We start from the raw sequence: 14,284 nt of genomic DNA, 5'->3' as shown, positions 1-14,284 counted from the left end.
TTCAATAGTCAAATATTCAATTATTAAAAGAACTGAAATAGTAATTCAGCCCACCTGTCCCTGGTCTGTAAAGGGGCCTATTTGCTATTTAAGTAAAATACCCTATTTCTTTTTGTCTCCTGGTGGTAGAGACCTTGTTTGTCTACAGAAAGAGGAGGATTTGTTTTGGAGAACAGTTATGTAAAAATCCTATACAAACATTTGAGATTTTTTCTGAAGTATGGAAATACATTTCTATTAAATAAGAGAAATAGTCTTTAGTCCAAACTGTCAGATTCTCCACGATTTCTTTAATGACTTATCTGCCTCTCTCTCTCTTTCTCACATATACACACCACTTCCAGGATCCTACAATTCATAATAATGTAATGAAAGCAAATGAAATGTTCCTAGTAAGTGGAAAGAACACTGGCCTGAGGGTAAGGACCCTGCATTCTCACCCTGACTCTGTCACTAGTCAGCTGTGTGATCTTGGATAATTCAGCAAACACCTCTGGGCCTCAGTTTCCCTCCCATAAAACAAGGATATGGAGCTAAATAACCACTATAGCTCTAAGTTGCAGTCCTGAAAGCCTGAAGTGGAACAGCAGCAGATGTGGGGAGGAAGCTTTTTTGGTAGAAATTATTCAGGAACAAAACAGGATTCACCGCTTGGTGACTCCCCAAGGGAGGCAATTCTCTGTGGTCACCAGACAGAGACACAGCCTGTTGTGCACTAAGTTTGCGTGAGTGCAGGTGCTATGAAGGTTAATTAAAGGCGCAGGTGGGGGAACGGTTCACTCCCAGAGTGAAGGCAGTGTCCACCTTTAAGGACAGAAGTAAAGTCTTTGTTCCCAGGTACCCCTCACTCTGCTGCTTTCTTCCAGCAGGCCCATCCTGAAGTTTTCCAACTGGACACACAGTGTCCGTGGTGACTTGCCACCTGGGCCAGTATGGCTTATGGACTCTGATGGTTTTCAAAGCCCAGCTGACACTTCAGCCCTCCTTTCCCATTTTGTTCTCCCCACATGTACTGCTGTATGGTGCAGTGCTTTCCCGAGGTAAATGATGAAAACTGACTGTATTTCTGCTTACCTGGGACTCTGTTGGAAGCACCCTCATGACCATCCTGGCTATCTAACCACATCCCTGTCTATTCCCTAATCCGCTTTACTGTTCTTCAGAAGACGTATCAGGTTGGACACACAATTATTTATGTATGTGTCTGTCTCCTCTGCCAGAGCGTAACTTCCAGTAAGGTTTTGATTCCTATCTTGGTGGCTCAGACAGTAAAGAATCTGCCCGCAATGCAAGAGATGCAGGTTCAATCCCTGGGTCAGGAAGATCCCCTGGAGGAGGGCACGGCAACTCACTCCAGTATTCTTGTCTGGAGAATCCCATGGACAGAGGAGCCTGGCAGGCTTCAGTCCATAGGGTCGCAAAGAATCAAGACATGACTGAGCAACTAACACTTTCACTTTTTACTTTAGCCTCAACACATAAAGCAGAGCCTTGGAACATAAGAGACACCTAATTAATATTTGTATAATTAATGAAAGATGTATATAATAAATCCAGACCTATGAACTGATTTTCTGGCCAATCGATCCCCACAAGCCCTATCCCCAAGGAGAAAGTCAACTAACATACAGTCAATGAAGGTACCAAACTTTATTGAATCCTTACTGTGACTTAAGGCAAGAAGGTACTTTGGCTCCACTTTACAGATGAAAAAACTGAGTCTCCCAGAATGGAGACTGAGCCTGGGTTTTCTGACTCCAAGTCCCCAGTTCATTTCCCTATTCTGTTCACATCATCTACATTTTCTCTGATTGCTTCCCCATCTTTAATGGTAGCATATGTATGGACTGAATCAAGCTTCCATAGATGAAATAAGCAGACTCAATTGAAGACTTCCTAGATCTAAGATGCAGTATTTGAAACCAGGTCATTCTTAAAGCAGCAACCAGTATCACGTGCTTTTCAACAACTGATAGCATCACCGTGGGGGAGCAGGGCGGGGTAAGGTGTTGTTCAATATTTAGGCGGACTTGCCTGTGGCAAATGAAGAGTGGAAGGGCTCCAGCAAATGTTGGTGCTCCCAACGTGATGTGCAGAGCCTTCCCAGGAGACATTCTTGGAGAGAAGAGAGCATGATACAGGACTTATAACAAGAGTGATGAGGTTGAGATTTGGTAATCACAAAATAAAAAGCTTCTGCAAAAAACTTCCCTGGCAAACTGGACCAAATAGCTTCCCCAGTGATGAGACCCAGAGGTATTCTGAAATATCAACATGCTTTATAGATGAAGAAGAAATACGCAGGTGCATAAAAATCACATCCCCAAATCAGTCAAAGATGATGTGTCAAGGCCATTCAAACTGCAAACACACATTCTGGATTTCTGTCTACAAATTCCACAGCTGCTATCTTCTGAGCTCTCTCAGTCTAGAACTGGATTTCCTGGACTTGGAGTTCCATGTTCTTGCAAGAGCACGTAAGCAAGATATCCCAGGAACTGAAAGGATTGGAAAGATACTATTGCAGAGGTAATTCGGTCCCACTCTTTCACTTCTACAGAGTCTGAAGCTCAAACTGGCTTCGTGGACTGTGCATCCTCCCTCACACGGAGACCAGAAGTCCTGGGGCCTCTCCTTGTCCACGTCCTGTCCACACACAGTGATGGAACCCCTGTGGGAGTGGGGTCTGGGAACCCCAAGATCCGAAGGTCACACATGAACAGGAAACTGTGGCTTTCACACAATTTAAATACCAAAGTACACACTAAAGACTCAGTCCTTCAGAACGCTGGGCAGTTCTGAATGCTGGGCAGAAGATGACGACCCGAAAAGCCACTGCTCTGCTGGTCAGCCTCATATTCAGGCAAGCTGGATGGGAGATGGAGGGTGCCTCAGGGGACGGTCTGCATGGACTGTCGGGCTTCCGTCACCCCTGCAGCAAAGAAGCCCGTCACCCCCACTAGGGTCCTGGCCTAAGCTTGCTCTCACTGCTGGCCATGCCAATCCCTGCGTGTGCATCTAAAGAGGTTAGCACATTCTGGGTACACAGACCACAGCTTCCTCCCTACCCTCAGGGCCTGTGCTGAGAGGTCTGAGCATCGGGGAGACATTGCTTCACTTCTCCTTAGGGTGTCCACATCAAGACCCTGGAGCCATCTTACCACCCTTCCGGGTCAGAGGGGGGCCTCCTGGGTCAGTGGCAAGTGTCCTGGTGAGGGGAGTTTTCTAGACTGGAGCATCTTATTACTAAACCAGACATACCGATACTGGAGACTCTTGCACACACCCACCAAAAGAAGGGAGACAGACATTAAATGACCAGTCACAGGACCCCCATCTACTGGTTCCCCCCTACAGGAACCTCATCTCCTCAACTGACTCCTCACCCACACACTTTAAACTGGAGGAACCCAGACTCACAGAGGCTCCTTTTAACCCAATACAATCAGTAATCTCATCTCCAGATTTTCAAGTTCCTGCTGTTGGTGCCTTTTACTTAAGTCAGCATATTTCAAACTCTCAGAAGAAGAAGAAGAAAAAAAAAAAACTTAGAAAATAAAACCACTACCCCACCCAAATGATAAAAATCTCTTAAATTCTCCAAGCCCAACATCTGAGCCTCCTCTTACTCAACCCTGAACAAAGATTTGATTCCTTTGAGTTCGGGGAATGGTGGGCTCTGCCAGTCCCCTCCTCACCAGCCTAATAGATTTTCCAGACCGGCTCGGGCTTGCAGTTGTGGGGTAGCCTCGCAGCCAACTCCTGGTCCCATTCATTCCTCTCGGTCGTCTAAGGCCCGTCACAGTAGGGGCTGTCCCTCCTCTCTGCTCCTAACCCCACTTCCCCCTTCCAGAGAGAGCAGGCACTGAACCCTCCTGAAGTCTGCGGTGAAACCCAGACCTTGACCCGTCCCTCTGGGCTGCACTTGGCAAGCAGGACCCGGGCGCGAGACGAGGGTAGAGGTGGGAGTAGGAAGAATCCGGCCACCTGGCAGCCCCCAGGGCGGCCGGCTCCGGGCTGCTCCCTTTAGGAGGGGCGGCTCCGCGGGCGAGGGACCCTCCTCGAGAGGCGGGAGGGAGTCCTGCCCCAGAGCTGGCGCAGCCCGGGAGCGGAGTGCGGGAGCCGGGCGTGCGGAGAGCCGCGCGAGCCGTCCGGGAAAGTGATGCCGGGCGGAGGAAAGGCAAGGAGAGTCCGGCCCGTTAGTCCCGGGGAGTCGGCAGCTCCCAAGCGCCAAGAACCCGGCAACAGAAGTACCAAGAGGAAGGGAAACCGGCCCGCGCTGACATGTAAACAGGGCTTCCACCCGGAGGAGCCCGCGCACACAGATCCCCGGACACACTCACTCGCACCCCGATCCGCCTGCCACTAATCCACTTGCCCGCCGCTGGGCCCACCCGGCAGGGGACCCGGCTGCTGGCGGCTGCGCGCCCGCCCCCGCCGCCTTCGGCCTTGGGGGAGAGGAAGCCGCCGGCCGCCGGGCGGGTGCCCAGAGCCGGGACCGGGGTGCTCGGCTCGCCTGGTGGCAGTGGGGGCCCGGGAGGTCTCCGGCTCCCGGCTGCGATGGGCGCCCGGCTCCCCGGGTTTCACGCCGCCGGCCCCGCCCGCACGCAGTCCGGCCGGCAGCGCCGTGGGAGGGGGCCGGGCTCCGCTCGGGGGCAAGGGGTGTGGGGGAGATCGCCCTCGCCGCGGAGCCCGGCGGATCGCCCCCGCCTGCGAGACTCGCCACCGGAGCGCGGGAGGAGACGGCGCGAAGCCGGGGTGCGGAAGGGAGGGAGAGTGGCCACGTCTTCCGGGACCCCGGCGCCCCGCGCCCAGCTTGCCCGCCGCCTCGCCGCCCCAGCCGGCTCTGCGCCCACCGACCGGTCGCTTACCTTAATAGTCCCGTCCATTTGGCCAAGTCTGCAGCCGAGCCCCCCAATATTCCACACATTGACCCGGTTACAGCCTGACCTCGCAGCCCCTTCGGATTAGCCCGGCGCGGCCTCTCTGGCGCCCTGGGCCCTCCCTGCGTGCCCCCCGCGAGCGCCCTGCCCTCGCTCCCCGGTGCACGTTTGTTGTTGTAGCGGAGCGAAAAAGAGACAGTTAACCGGATGAAACTTTTTTTTAGCTAATTTTGGGAAGTGACTTCACTTTGCGAATGGGGAGGAAGTCCTATCTCTCTCTCTCTCTCTCTGTCTCGCGCTCTCTTCTCTTCTCTCCCCTCTGCTCTCGCTCGTCTTCCCTCCCCCCACACCCCCTCTTCGCCACCCCCCCTCCGGCGCTCCTGCTTTTCGCATCACACACACTATATAAATATACGCGGAGATGCCCAGATACATTCATGCGCTGCGCACACAGGATACTTGTTCCCGGGAGATAAGGGCGAGCTGGGAACAATGCCGGGGTCCACGCCCGGCGCTCGCGCCCTGATTCCCAAAGTCTGCACGAACCCACCCCGCCGCCCCCCTCCCCAACCTTCCCCCAAAGTCCAAGACCGAACGCCCTTGGCCTCCTTCCTTTTCCCGGGGCCGTTGGCCGAAGGTGGCCCTCCTGACTCATTCACTTTCCGTTTCTTCCCACAGATACGTTCATTAATGTCTTTTCCAGCCTCAGTCAAACTTTTTTTGGGGGGCGGAAGAGTTTACTGGGGCTAAGGATAACTTGGAGCCTACCGCCCGGGAAGATCCGGACGCAGACCGAAGGCGACCGACCATTCGAAAGTGCATCCAATGGGAAGTTTTCCACTCCGGGCCCTCGGCTGCGGAGTCGCACAGACTCGCGGAGCAGCCGCTCACCCAGCGACGCGGACGCCGAGCGGTTTCGGACGGACCCCGGCCGTCGGGGGCGTGGACTCTGCTCCGAGCGCTGCGAGCTGAGGGACGTCCTTGGGGCGGCGCGCCTCGGCCCTGGGCTACTGGAGAGCTCCCGGCACCCGCCGAGGGCTGGTCCCTGCGGCACCCCAGGCCACCTTTCCGCGCCTCCTAGGTCAACCCCCTGGCGCATACCCCCGACCCGATGGCCCAAGCCCTGGCGCCCGGGTCTGAGCCGTCCAGGCAATGCCACCTTGGGCCCCAAGAAACCTACGCTACGACGAGATGATCCGTCCAGGCTGGCCGGCGGGTCTGCAAAGCCCAGCAGGCAGCATCCATGAACCGCCCCAGACTCCTCGCGGGGAGACCCCCGATGCTCCAGACCGTCACCCCATCCAGTCCTGAGGCCGGCCTCCCCTCGGCCCGCCCTGCAGGGCCTTGCGACCCGGAGGCCTCCCGGGTCCCCCAGCACTAACCCCCTCCCGCTCTAGCTGGGGCACGGAGGGGACCCTCGGGTGCTCTCGGCCTGACTCCTCGCTTCTTTCTCCCCGACTTCCGAAACAGGTTACCTTGTCCACGCTCTCCAGACCACGCTTTGGACTTTCTCACTTTTATTTAAGAGTCCATCCGGAGAAGGAGGGGAAAAAAAATCCAGAGGAGATCCGAATCAATTGGAAAGAAAAAATTTCGAAAGGGTGTCCACAGCGGCGAAAAAGGTGACTTATTAATTCTTTATTTCTTCAGGAGCACTTGAGCCCGAGAGCTCGTTGGCCTCCCTCCCTCCCTCCCCCCACCCCCCTCTCGAAATTAGCCTCATCAATTCAGCTCCAATTTTGGGTTCGAATACAGACACGGGTCTGAACGTGACCAGACCTGGAGTGGCGGGTGCAGCTTGCCAGCAATTGAGACTTGGTGTGTGTAAGGGGGAGTGCGGTGGGGGGATGCGGTGGGGGTTGGAGGGGGGCCGGGCCGGCCCCCCCACCTCCTGTCTGCTTCTCAATCCAGGGGTCTGCTCGGGGGCTCCCCTGGGACCGCCACATCTGGTTACCGCTAGCGGGGTCAGTCCCCCCCTTGCCTGGGGCCACCAGTTCTGGAGTTCAATTAAAAGAAATCAGGCTTAACCCTTTCCTCCCCTCGGCCCCGCCGCCCGCCCTCTCACTCTTCTCTTCAGCGTTTCCACATGCTTTCCAGAGAGGAAAGAGGTTAAAGGGAAAGGAAGAATGAATTACATCCTTTCAAACCCCAAATTGTTTCCTTTTCAGCCCAGACTTTGCCGACCTTCAAACGACAACAAGGCTTTCAGGAGGGCGCGAGGAGACCGCTTCCCACCCAGATCCGACCAGAAACCCAGCACCCTCGGCCACATTCCCCCTCTTGCAGGCAGAGAGAACGCCACTCTACCACCGGAGGCCCCCTTCCTGTCGCTGGGCAAACACTCAGGCCCTTAATGGCCACCGCAGGCCAGCCAGCGGCTCCCCTTTCTACACTCAGTCCTCCCCCCAGTACTTGAGAAGCTACCCCTGTGGCAAAACATTGGCCAGGCAGCTCTTCCCAGCTCCTACCCCAACAGCTAATAACAGACTGCATTCCCTGCTCTGGTCAGTAAGTCACCCCAACATCCCTCGTACCCCCTCAACTCCTCTTAGCAGAAGCTGCCTCTCCCCTTGGGAGAACTCAAATGAAGACTTGCCCTCCTGTCTGAGCTGTGGGACTCAACAGCACTTTCTTTTTCTGCCTGTAAAACCAAAGCTTCTGGCAATTTTGTAATTTTGAAGGTGGTGGGGAGGGGGAAGAGGCTGGCATTGGCATAGCTGTCATCCTTTAGTGAGTCACTCACTGGCATTGATGCCCTGGCTTTTGGTATTTACCAGCCCCTCCATGAGGAGCTCCTGCCGGTTCACAAGCTAGTCTTCCCAGAAAGAAGAGCCCCCACCCCAACTCTGAACAGCCATCAGAGAGAATCTGAGCCTCCTTGCAACCTGTGGTGGGCAAAGCTGCCCACTTATGTAACTCTGGGTTTGAAGTCCCACTCCAGGGCTGCTGCTACTTTTTTAAATCCCGAAGGGGGAAAGAAGCCCTAACCAAACACAACAGTAAACAAGTCTGCCCTGTTTAATGTGGTTACCACCAGACATCTGGAAAGATGGTTTGATCCTGGCAGCTCACATTGTTTTCACGAGCAGCCAAAGAGAATATTTCGAATGTTTGCATTGAGACAAATTGATAGAGAGCCTGTGGGGAGGCGGCTGCAGATGAAAACTGTCTTGGAGCTAGGCAGGGGGGAACCTCTCCCCTTCTCTTGGCTCTCCCCACCCCTTCTCTATTTTGACCCCCTCTTTTGCCCTCTCCCTTTTCCCTCTCCGTTCCCCCTCCTCTCCTTCCTCCAGGCCCAGCTAGCTGGTTATCCCAGCCCACACACTTGCTCACACCCTTTTCCTGGCTCACCAGAGACTGCCCTGCCTCTCGCTTTTCCAGACTGGGCAGGATTGGTGAGCAGCACCTGGTGCCCGCTACCATCCTGCCCACCCCACCAGCCCCTCTGGCTTTCAAGTCCGAGGAAGCCCTGGACCAGCGCTTAAAACAAAAACTATCCACTGGGGGAGCGGGGGGAGTGGACTAACCAACAAAACAGCCCATTACATGGTTCTAAGTCTAAGGTCACTTGCAGAAAGCATGCCCAGGGGGGCGCATATTCTGGAAACCTTAGGACTTGGGGCATTTTTCACTGCAACTGTGGTGGGGTGACTTGCCTCTAACCATCCGCACGCACTTGACAATATTTTCAAAGATGCGGAAGTCCTGCTTCCCCCGGGAGGGGAGCGGCGGGGGTGAAACGTGTCTTGGCTCGCTCAATGTCAGCCCTTTTGACCCGGTCAAGACTTTTCCAGACGAAGCTTCCCCGGGTTTCTTCGGCCCCGGCCCCGGTTGGGGGTGGGAGGACGCGACAACCAGAGCCGGGTCCCTGGGGTGCCTCCAGACCTCGGGACAGCCGGTCACTTGAAACCCCTGAAAGATGCCAGGCTTGGCAGAGCGTGTGGGGCGGGTCCTTCCCCCTCCGGCCTCCCTCCTCGCGGCCCCTCCCGTCCAGCCGCCTCGGCGGGTATTATTCGAACGGGCAAGGCGGGTGGGGGAGGGGGACGCGGGGGAGGGATGGGCGAGCGAGCGCCAAAACTCCAGACTGCACAACTGCAGCTTCAAGTGTCTGGCCCCTCGCTCGAGGCCATAATTAATTTGAGATTTATTTTTATTGGAGAACTCGAGTCTCGTCTGACCTTAGCCAAACAAGGCAGCTCGAGCCGCCCCCTGGACGCGCTTGAATGCCGGGGAATATTTCTGCAGGAAGGCTCTGCAGGCGCGCCTGCTTTGAATTTGTTTCTCAGACTTCATCTACTCACAGATTGAAGGAAGATTTAGAGCCTCTGCCGGCCGGGCCCGCTCCCCACGCTCGTTCTTGCCTTAGCGCCAAGAGGGTTCAAAACTCTACGTGGGAGGCCGCGGCGGCGGGAGGCCCCGGAGGGGGAGGGTCTCTGCGCCCCGAGCCCGTGGCACTCCCGGGCCGGGTCCCCAGACCACGCGGCGTCGAGGAGGAAATCCCAAGAGAGTCGGAGACTGACCAGAGAGCGCAGGCTGACAAGAGGTGGAGACCAGCCAGGTGCCGGGACCCTCACCCGGTGGCGGCGCCTGGATGGGGGGCTTGGGGGAGGGGAGAATTCGGCCTCTCCCAACCTCCAGCCGCCGGCCTCCTGGCCACTACAAACAGCGTTCAAAGTACAGACCTGTGTCCTTGAAGCGCCGTTTCAGGACCTGCCGGCCAGATGCTGCCCCTGGGCCGTGCCGCGGCGAACATTCTGGCCAGCCTCCTCTCCTCTGATTGAGGGGGTGGGGGGTGTCTCCCCCAGGATGCGGGGTGGGTTGAACCAGCAGGCGGGTTGGTGGGGGAGCTAGAACTAGCAGTCTGAGACAGAACGTGGAGGACCCTGCCAGTCTCGAGTGGGGCGGTTTGGGGCCTTCAGGGATGCGCTCCCTGCGCTCGGACTCACAAGTGCCTTGTTCCGTGCGGCACCTCGCGAGGACCAGGTCCGGGTTACTCCATTGGGTCTCCTGACCCTCCCCGTTATCAGCAAGTGGAACGTCCTGCTTGGACGTTCGCACTGGGAAACCCGGCTCTGTGGGGTTTGCATTCTGGCTGTGCACTTACCCGCTCTGTGGCCTTGAACAGGTTGCCTAACCTCTCTGTGCCTCAGCGTCTTCGTCTGTGCGTCGGCGGCGTTTTAAGAGGATCTACCTCAAAGGGCTGTTGTAAAGCTGAAGTGAGTGTTTAGACCTCGCCTCGCAAGCAGCACAACTTTGCCCTCCTTGGTTGTGTCTTGGCTCTGTCCCTTGCAACCTGTGTCACGGTCACCTCTCAATGCCCCAGTTTCTCATTTGCAAAATGGACCACCTCCTAGGGTTGTTATTACTATTCAACAAGTTAGTACAGATACAGTGCTGTCCCCCTTTTACCTTGCTCTTTCCAGCCTCAAGCTCGCCCTACACACTCTCCTGCGCGGTCTTCCTTGAGCACTTGGGATCTAGATCGCTGCCCCGGTGCAGCGGGCTCCCTTGGTTCTCCAGGGTCCGGCTCGTGTCCTGCCTCCTGGGGCCCGGGCGCCTGGACCCCCGGGGTTTGTCAACAAGCTCGGAGCCGAGTGCCTGAAGTGGAATGGCTGGGGCTTGGCAGCCGGGTACTGTTTGTGCCCCTCTGGCGAATGGCAGGCGTAGGGAGCCTGCGGAACAGACCCAAGATTGTCCGCGCCACGCGGACCACTTGCACTCATCAATGCACCCCTTTGTGCAACAATACAAACTTTGTGGCTGCTGAAAAATCCATTTTTTCCCCTTGAAAAGAGCTCCTGAGGCGAGCGGCTCCCCTGGCGGCCAGAACTCTTAGACTGCCGCCCCCAGCCCCTCCCCAGCGGCCCTCTCCCAGTGGCCGGGCTCGTTTGCTGTCTCTCTGACTCTTGGCCCGGAGTCAGGCTCCCGGGCTCCCTGAGGTTTTGGGTCCCCGGGTGTTTGCACACTCGAGGAGTCCCAGAGGATGGGAGAGAGACGACAGCTGCCCGCCCCGGGGCCCTTTGCAGCCTTAGGGGCAGAGCCGGGAATGAGAGCTAGGTCAGCCGTGCCCCGCATCCCGGGATCGGCGGACTGGGAGGGGTGACCGCGTCCTTAACCTCTCGGGAAAGCTGGACACGGCGAACCCAGCACGCGGTAGTCTAACTCTGCTCTGCCACCTCCTGGGAGACACCGGTCCACCCAGCCGTAGCATCCACTGATGCAGTAGTTTTCCATTCACTTGTCACGGAGAGATTAAACACCCCTTCTCCACCAAGCCTCCACAACCTGGCTTCCCCAAAATGCCTAGAGACAGCTTCAGACCGCTGGCGGGGAAAACGCTACTTGGTGTGAACGGATTTCCCTTAAGAGAAACAGGAACAGCGATGGACGCATAAGTTGCGCCCCCGGATGAGACCCGAGAGTGCCCACGCCATGGAGGTTCCGGATTCCTTCGGACGGTCACTCCACGGGCATCAGCGGATGCTGGACGCAGAGCGGTGTGTGGGGAGGGGGCGGCGGGGGTGGAAACTCTAGGGGCGGAGTTTCGAGGAGTGGGCGGGGCCGAGACCCAAGAAGTTGGGAGTACTTTTGACGAACCGCAGTGGTCCTTCCTTTTCCGAGCTGGGGAGGCTCTGGGCCGCTACCTGGAAGGCGGGAGGTCGCGCCTGGGCGGCGAGAGGACCTCCCCGCGGTCCCCACCCGGGGCGGGTTCTCACCCTCGGCCCCGCCCCGCCGGCGAATTTTCACTAAACGTGTAACCCAGATGTCCTGGCCTCGGTTTGTTTACATTCTTGGGAACTGTTGTGGAAAAGGAAAAAAAAAACCTAACTCCCTTCGACATACTGTCAAATATAGGAATCTGCGCTTTCGACAGGCCAGTGGGGCCAAGGAAGCTGGGCTTGAGGACTGGGGGCTCTCGAGCTGGTACGAAGAGCGCACCGCGGTCACTCGCCTGCATCCACACGCATACAAGGGCACGCCCACACCCTCACACTCGCGTCCGCGCACACCCTCAACTGGGGGAACCTGCTGTGCGCGGCGCGGCGTGGGGCCACGACCTACAGGGGCCGGACAGTGGCCCGCGGGTCCCCGTGCGGGTCTGGGCTTCCTTGCAGGGCCCTCGCACACCATTCTCCCAACGGAGGCGGCCAAGAGTCTTAGTCCTCAACCAGGGATCCCCCATCCGATTTAGTTAGGGCCCCTAATCTAGACACACCTGCAGAGAGAGCGGTCCGTGGCCCCCACCGCTTTAACCGGAAAAGAAGAAAGGGACTCTAGGTCTGGGCAGAAGGTGGAGGGTGGGCTGGGGGGTCATTACCTGTTTAAAGACGCTGTCATGTCTTACCTTGACGTAAGACGACGTGTCAGGGACTGTCTGAAACATCCTGGGTTGGTGAGGAAGGGTCAGGAAGGCCCAAGAACCAACCTATGTGGAAGAAACCTCAGTCACTGGCGAGTGGAGCAGGGTGAGTCCGTGGGGGGTATGAAGGGAGAGGGAAAACAGAGAGAGGACAGGAAAGCTGCAGGGTGGGGGGTGTGACTCCAGTCCATCTGGACTAGCAAGGGAGGGTGGGACGCAGGTATCCTTGCCCTTCCTATGCTTCTGTCCCCCAGGCTGCAGGCTAAGGGGTGTCTCTTTCCTAAAGTCCTGTAACCTTCTCCTATGGGCAGTTGTAGACACCCTTCTCCCCCAGGGCCTTCCTAGTTTGGTACCTGGAGGTGCAGGGGGGTAGGAGGGTGCTTCAGCCAGAGAAGAGGTGGCAGCTAGTATAGAGGTGGAACTCCTCACCAGTGCCACTGAAGGCCCCAGAAAACAGATATTTATAGAGTTGCCAACCCTGGGGCCTTGGGAGCACAGATCGTCTGCTTGACCTACCACCCCTAGGGTTCCACCAGTGACCCTCTGTCTCCCTCTTCCCTGCTGGGGGGCCACTTAGAAAGGTACCCTGGCTAAGCTTCCAGAGGTATACAGAGGATTTCCCAGAGTGACTCCCCTCACCAGTTTCAGAAAGAAAATAGGGTTTCCTGCAGAGACAAAGACAATGAATGAGGCGGCCTTGTTTCTAGTGGCAGGGGAGGTGCTGTCTGAGGCTTGAATATTTGGACTGAAGGAAGCGAAAACTGCCCTCGGGTGCCAGGTGCCTCTGCTTGAGTGAGTCTCTCTTCTTGTCCAAGTCTGGCCGCCGTCCCTCTCCTCTTTCTTCCCTTTCTCTCCTAAACCATCTCTAATGTGGCAGGGTACAGCTTCTACGGCAGCCAATGTGTTTCTGATAAAACACTTTTCTCCCCACTAACAAATTCCAGCTTTTCGGCTCCTGAAGCCACAACAGACATACATATTCAGGGACCAGGTACATCTCTCCCGGCTCCTACATTCCCATGCCCGGTTCTCTCCCACCGCCCTCGCTCCAGATTCGCCCCATTTTCTTTGAAAGTTGGAGTGAAATCTGCAAGAAGAGAGAGCAGGAGAGGGGGGAAGCACAGAAAAGAAAACCCGGGAGAGAATGAGAGAAAGAAAGAGCCCTGAAAGCCTCTTGGCTGCAACCTGAGCAGGCAGCTGGGACTCTGCACGGCCCCTAAAGATCCCGAACCAACAGATACCCACCTTCGATACCCCCTCCTGCTCCCCTTCCTGCTCTGCCAGCAGGAGCCTGACTCCAGCAACTCCAGGGTGTTCAAGTTCTTGGTGCGAATCCTCTGCCCCTAGACTCCGGACCCTTGGCAGAGCGAAATTAAATCTGCTGGCTGTGACTTGTGCCTTTATTTCCAGCGTACCCAGACAGGCACCCTCAACCCCAGCACATCCTCGGGGCTTCAGGAACCGCTCAAGTCTATGCGTCTCCTCCCCTCCAGCCTCTCTCCAGCTCTCTTGGTCCCACTCCCGCTTCCTCTCTCTTTTCCGTCTTTTAATTTGATTTCCGTTTTCTTATCAATATCTCAACTGCTGTCTGATAAATTGTTCTAATGGACAGCCACCCATCTGCCCCCAGCTGCTTTTCCAGAGACACCCCCAGCCCCGCCGTGTTACTTGGAAATGTCCAGGATCACCATAAACCACCATGTTTCAAAAATGTAGAGACACACAGCTGAGTCCAGCAATGAGGGGAGGTGGAAACCAGGACCTTCTTTAAGCTGGCTATTTACTTTCAAGTGATTGCAATGCAAATAATTAGTCTTTACATTTAAACAAGACGAATGACCTCTATTTTGTTTTTTCAAGCCGTTAGTTACTTCTTTCTCTTGTTTGGTCCTCCCCAGGTATATCCCTCCTGATTTACATTTTCTAGGCAGCATCTCTAAGAGCAAAGTGGATTGTGTTAGGGAACCAAGGCTATTATGGGATTTTGATTTTTAAATACATATTTAAAAACACTCTTGCTCTAGCACAACATTGTAAATCA

The 14,284-nt window shown here is 56.0% G+C and overlaps 1 protein-coding gene and 1 long non-coding RNA gene across 6 annotated transcripts in view; one reads left to right on the top strand and one right to left on the bottom strand.

The window, feature by feature from the left end:
* FLI1 (Fli-1 proto-oncogene, ETS transcription factor) overlaps window positions 1–13,772 on the bottom strand; it is a 139,213-nt gene extending 125,441 nt beyond the window's left edge. The window contains exons 1-2 of one of the 5 annotated variants that reach the window (XM_069565469.1): window positions 13,489–13,772; window positions 12,229–12,309 (exon numbers count right to left, since the gene is read on the bottom strand). In XM_069565469.1, the coding sequence (XP_069421570.1) occupies window positions 12,229–12,267 (39 nt within the window). In that variant the 5' untranslated portion in view covers window positions 12,268–12,309; window positions 13,489–13,772. Of the gene's footprint in view, window positions 1–4,871; window positions 5,463–5,651; window positions 5,876–12,201; window positions 12,310–13,488 lie in introns of those variants that run through there. The other 4 variants (XM_069565467.1, XM_069565468.1, XM_069565470.1 and 1 more) reach the window with 4 other exon arrangements.
* LOC138426737 (uncharacterized) lies at window positions 4,927–7,491 on the top strand. Its single transcript, XR_011251734.1, has 2 exons — window positions 4,927–6,505; window positions 7,052–7,491. It is a non-coding gene; the product is annotated as an uncharacterized lncRNA (long non-coding RNA).
* Window positions 13,773–14,284: the final 512 nt, after the last annotated feature.

This window comes from Ovis canadensis, chromosome 21, assembly GCF_042477335.2.
Source record: "Ovis canadensis isolate MfBH-ARS-UI-01 breed Bighorn chromosome 21, ARS-UI_OviCan_v2, whole genome shotgun sequence".
Lineage (NCBI taxonomy): Eukaryota > Metazoa > Chordata > Mammalia > Artiodactyla > Bovidae > Ovis > Ovis canadensis.
This window is presented reverse-complemented; position numbering and strand designations above follow the sequence as displayed.